Here is a 6000-nt window from a genome sequence, read left to right as displayed (position 1 = left end):
CACAAAAAACACAACAAAAACACTCTAATTTTGTGTGTGTGGCAGACATGTCAAGCCGGAGTCACAACGTCAGCGTGGAGGGGGTGGAATGCCATCAGGTTCCCAACTTCGCTGAGGACACCGCTGCTGTTGTTGTGGTGTAAGTTTACTACTGTCCCTGTCATTTGTACATGCTTCTTGGTGCCTTTTCCCCTTATCTCGTGTATCTTCTGTGGGGTGTTCCGTTAAAGGCAGTGGCTTACATCTGAACTGAGTCTTAAAAAACGCATGGAAAGTCTTGTTGGTGTGGGTGTAAAACGGGGGGGGGGGGGGGGGGGGAGGGACGGTGGTGGTGGTGGTTGTGGTGTGTGTGTGATGGGGTGTGTGTGTGTGTGCGCGCTTGCGTGCGTGAGTGAGTGTGTATGAGTATGTTTGCCGTAGTCGCGGCTTTTCGGTGTAACCAGAATAACAAACAGAAACTGAAAGAAAACGTATGTCTGGAAAATAGAGAATACTCATGTACGGTAGCTTCTTTAAAAAGCCTCATGTAGTTGCCTTTTAGTTGGGATTTGCCCTTTGCGCCCCCGTCTCATTGGGCCCCCGTCTCATTGGGCCTCCACACTTTTTTGTAGCAATAACAAAACGTCTCATTGGGCCCCCGTCTCTTTAGGCTCCCGTCTCATTGGGCCCCCGTCTCATTGGGCCCCCGTCTCATAGGGTCCCGGTCTCATTGGGCCCCCACACTTTTTGTAGCAATAACAAAACGTGTCATTGGGCCCCCGTCTCTTTGGGCCCCCAGCATAATAAACAAGCCTGAACGGTATATTCTGTATTTCAGCAATGCAAAGGTACAACCCCTCCACGTTAAAGGCACCGTGGGCCTCCCGTAAACTATCACAGACCATCCCTCGGCCATCCCATCTCTAACCCTGAACCCACCACCTAATTCACCCTCCCTCGGCCATCCCATCTCTAACCCTGAACCCACCACCCAATTCACCCTCCCTCGGCCATCCCATCTCTAACCCTGAACCCACCACCTAATTCACCCTCCCTCGGCCATCCCATCTCTAACCCTGAACCCACCACCCAATTCACCCTCCCTCGGCCATCCCATCTCTAACCCTGAACCCACCACCCAATTCACCCTCCCTCGGCCATCCCATCTCTAACCCTGAACCCACCACCTAATTCACCCTACCTCGGCCATCCCATCTCTAACCCTGAACCCACCACCCAATTCACCCTCCCTCGGCCATCCCATCTCTAACCCTGAACCCACCACCCAATTCACCCTCCCTCGGCCATCCCATCTCTAACCCTGAACCCACCACCTAATTCACCCTCCCTCGGCCATCCCATCTCTAACCCTGAACCCACCACCCAATTCACCCTCCCTCGGCCATCCCATCTCTGACCCTGAACCCACCACCTAATTCACCCTCCCTCGGCCATCCCATCTCTAACCCTGAACCCACCACCCAATTCACCCTCCCTCGGCCATCCCATCTCTAACCCTGAACCCACCACCCAATTCACCCTCCCTCGGCCATCCCATCTCTAACCCTGAACCCACCACCTAATTCACCCTACCTCGGCCATCCCATCTCTAACCCTGAACCCACCACCCAATTCACCCTCCCTCGGCCATCCCATCTCTAACCCTGAACCCACCACCCAATTCACCCTCCCTCGGCCATCCCATCTCTAACCCTGAACCCACCACCCAATTCACCCTCCCTCGGCCATCCCGTCTCTAACCCTGAACCCACCACCCAATTCACCCTCCCTCGGCCATCCCATCTCTAACCCTGAACCCAACACCTAATTCACCCTCCCTCGGCCATCCCATCTCTAACCCTGAACCCACCACCTAATTCACCCTCCCTCGGCCATCCCATCTCTAACCCTGAACCCACCACCTAATTCACCCTCCCTCGGCCATCCCATCTCTAACCCTGAACCCACCACCTAATTCATCCTCCCTCGGCCATCCCATCTCTAACCCTGAACCCACCACCTAATTCACCCTCCCTCGGCCATCCCATCTCTAACCCTGAACCCACCACCCAATTCACCCTCCCTCGGCCATCCCATCTCTAACCCTGAACCCACCATCTAATTCACGCACACCAGTCTTTCTGTCCAAACAATGGCGCCTGCAAAACATGGGGCACACGTCATCAGTTTCCCCGCATACTCAAAAACAGGTGACGTGTTCGTTTCCGTATGATAATTATAGCCGTGACGAAATATATTTATCTTCCTGACGTGTTTTTCAAGCAAAAATTAAAAAGATGTCTCTCCGACAATGTTTAGAGTTTGGCTTATCTGTCAAAATCACGTTTGAGATGTCCGTGTTTGAGTTAGCTATTTTTTGACAGAGTTTGGCTTATCCAAATTATAAATAGTCTTACAAAGAGGGGGTCTAGCGGGGAATTGATTTTGGTTTCAGATATCCGAGTTTTTTGCTTAAGCGTGTTTCGTTTAGGCGAGTGCGGCTGTACACACATTTACGCAATCCAGTAATGGGATGTAGACGCAGCTCATTACTTTAGATTATTTCAATTCGTCAGCTTTCGACGGACTGGTAACACTCACAAAAAAGCCGGCATGCCTAAATCCCCCTTTGACTTTTAAATGACATTGACCCTGAAAGGTCATAATATCTAGACTTGGGGGCCCAATGAGACGGGGACCCAACGAGACGGGGGCCCAATGAGACGGGGGCTCAAAGACATCTTGCCTTTTAGTTTTACGTACAGAAAGGTCACTGCACTGAAGGTGACAATTAATTTGGTTGGAGTCTGTTTTTGCTTGTTGCCTGTCACAATCTGACTTACGACAAGTGCAGACGGCCTACACACCCCCTCTATCTCTCTCTCTCTATTTCTCTCTCTCTCAGTCTCTCTAACACACACACACACACACACACACACACACACGGGTCACACACACACACGGGTCACACACACGGGTCACACACACACACACACACACACACACACACACACACACACACACACACACACACACACACACCCCTGTCTATCTCTTCTGCTCTCGTTTCCTCCTTTAAATTGCTTTGGAAGAGGAAATGTTTGTTATATACTGTAAACAGCTAATGTAGAGTAAGTCACGTATTACAATCCCCTCCCTCCCCCCCCCCCTTCATTTTTGTAATAGCAATATTTCTTCAGAATACATATTCTACCTTTTTTTCGTTTTAGTATAAATAGGATCATACTTCTGAATAATGAAACTCCGTCGTAATTTTATTGTTGAAGTGACACAGCCTGATCCGGATCTCTAACCTGACACAGTGATCCGGCGAAACTCTCAAGTTCAACATGATACAGTTACACATTTATTAGCTGGCTGTAACCCGGCATGGAGATATCTCACACTTGATGTTTCCGCCTACAGTGCAAGTGTACGTGCATTTGCACACACTCTGACACGTACAGTCAAGAACGTAACACTTCCACACTAACAAAGAAGCAATTCTGCAGATGTACCAAAAATGTGTTAAAAAACACACACACGGAGATAACAGCAAAACAAGTCGCGTAAGGCAAAATTACTACATTTAGTCAAGCTGTGCAACTCACAGAATGAAACTGAACGCACTGCATTTTTTCACAATGACCGTAGTCCGCCGCTCGTGCAAAACGCAGTGAAACTGACGAGCCTGTTTAGAGCGGTAGTGGTTTCGCTGTGCTGCATAGCACGCTTTTCTGTAGCTCTCTTCGTTTTAACTTTCTGAGCGTGTTTTTAATCCAAACATATCATATCTATATGTTTTTGGAATCAGGAACCGACAAAGAATAAGATGAAATTGTTTTTAAATCCATTTCGGAAAATTAATTTTAATCAAAATTTTTATATTTTTAATTTTCAGAGCTTGTATTTAATCCGAATATAACATATGTATATGATTTTGGAATCAGAAAATGATGAAGAATAAGATGAACGTAAATTTGGATCGTTTTATAAAAACAAAAAATTAATTACAATTTTCAGATTTTTAATGACCAAAGTCATTAATTAATTTTTAACCCACCAAGCTGAAATGCAATACCAAAGTCCGGCCTTTGTCGAAGATTGCTTTACAAAAATGTCAATCAATTTGATTGAAAAATGAGGGTGTGACAGTGCCGCCTCAACTTTTACAAAAAGCCGGATATGACGTCATCAAAGACATTTTTCAAAAAAATTAGAAAAAAAACCGTCCGGGGATACCATACCCAGGAACTCTCATGTAAAATTTCATAAAGATCGGTCTAGTAGTTTACTCTGAATCGCTCTACACACACACAGACACACACACACACATACACCACGACCCTCGTCTCGATTTTTTGTTAAATGTTAAAACATTTAGTCAAAACTTGACTAAATGTAAAAAGAAGGATGGGAGAGAGAGACAAAGAAAAACAAGAGAAAAACAGGGTTTAATGCTATTTCAGCCTTTTGCTTCCTTGGCGCGGCGTATTTGGCTGGTTGTTGAGTATTCAGCTGAATTGTCCTCGTTTTATGTAGGTAAAGAAAGGAAATCAGCTCTCGTAAAGATATACAATTTCCTCACTTACCAGCTAACATTTCCTTCATTTTCTCTCATTTTCAGATCCGTTTTTAGCACGATTCTTCTCCTGGTTGTTTTGGGCACGTGTCTGGATGTGCTACAAAACATCAAGACTTTTGAGATTTTGGCAGGGGAAGAAACTCGCGTGGGCTTCCACGCACACGAAAACCGGTTGTCTCGCTTTCGCTCCAGTATTGTGTCCCACTGGCACAGACTGGGAGGGGGAGAGTACAAACCCATTACACGGAGAAACACCATTGGTATGGTTTTTGTTGGTTTAGTTTTTGTTTTTTTCTATTTATTGGTACGTTGTTTGTTCTGTAGGGCATTGGTGGCAATGGTTGTGACCGAGGCTATGCATATGACCTTTTTCCATTTGATGTAAATAAGCATTTAGGATGATCTAGCATTGATTCCCTTTTGGAAAATGAAAGCTACAAACTAAAGCATAATGCTATTACGCAGTATTACTGGAGGTCATAAGATACCGGAAACTAGATATTGATTTCTTGAAGCTTAATTATAGGTCAACATTTTCTTCTGTTTGTATTTTTATTCTTCTTTCTTTTATATTTGAAAAATGTTGCCTTGATCTGCAGTTTTTCAAGTCCATGTACTATGATCAATGGAGACTACCAGTAAATTACTAATAAAAATAGTTTTTACGTGGGCGCGTGCATTCTTGTTTGTGTGTGTGTGGTGGGTGCGCGCGTGTGTGTGTGTGTGTGTGTGTGTGTTTTCGAAGAATCATCGTGGCGCACAATAATGACAGAGAGACCTAAAACACTGCCATGAACCTCACATTAACTTACCTTTTATGCTGCAGGATACAAACCGAGTATCATTCGTCGATTCTCCAGCAGCATTATTCGCAGACGACCATCGGCGGTTGATGATCTAGAGCAGACGATTTACACGACAAGAGGCGACGCGGAGGGAAGAGGAAAAGTCACAACAGCCACAATGGCGGGGGGACAAAGGAACAGCCACGGAATCCCGTCATTCGACTGCAATGGAATTCAGCTGAGAAACATCAAAAGTTCAGCGACGATACTTGATACAAATGAAAATTCGATCGAAAAGAAAGTAAGCTCCTTTCTCATTTTTTTATGTCCATTTTCGTTGTCCTTTTGAGAAATTCATACCGTAGGCTGAATTTAATGGCCAACAGAATGAAATGCGCTTGGCAATTGGAGCGAAAAGGAAGTAAGCTGCTTTTCTTCTGTTCCTTTGCCTTCTTCCTAGTTGTCAACTCCATGAATTTATTGAAACTCACAGGCCAATAGAGTCAAGTTTTAGATATAAAATATCAGAAGTTTTGAAAGAAACAATTGAAATTCAGCAGAGACTTTCTGTTACACGACACTTGAGATTGCCACAAGTTCTCAAATGTCGTATAGTTGTGTTCTTTTATTCTACGTCGCCCGTCTTCGCAG

At 45.3% G+C, this 6000-nt stretch overlaps 1 protein-coding gene across 1 annotated transcript in view; it reads left to right on the top strand.

Annotated features, from left to right (window-relative positions):
* LOC138947004 (uncharacterized) overlaps positions 1 to 6000 on the top strand; it is a 61629-nt gene that overhangs the window by 36426 nt on the left and 19203 nt on the right. The window contains exons 4-6 of the mRNA XM_070318424.1: positions 46 to 139; positions 4607 to 4824; positions 5391 to 5650. Coding sequence (XP_070174525.1) covers positions 46 to 139; positions 4607 to 4824; positions 5391 to 5650 — 572 coding nt within the window. The remainder of the gene's footprint in view (positions 1 to 45; positions 140 to 4606; positions 4825 to 5390; positions 5651 to 6000) is intronic.

The sequence above is a fragment of the Littorina saxatilis genome, linkage group LG14, assembly GCF_037325665.1.
Source record: "Littorina saxatilis isolate snail1 linkage group LG14, US_GU_Lsax_2.0, whole genome shotgun sequence".
Classification (NCBI taxonomy): domain Eukaryota; kingdom Metazoa; phylum Mollusca; class Gastropoda; order Littorinimorpha; family Littorinidae; genus Littorina; species Littorina saxatilis.
Note: the sequence above shows the minus strand (reverse complement) of the source record. Positions and strands in the feature narration are given on the sequence as shown.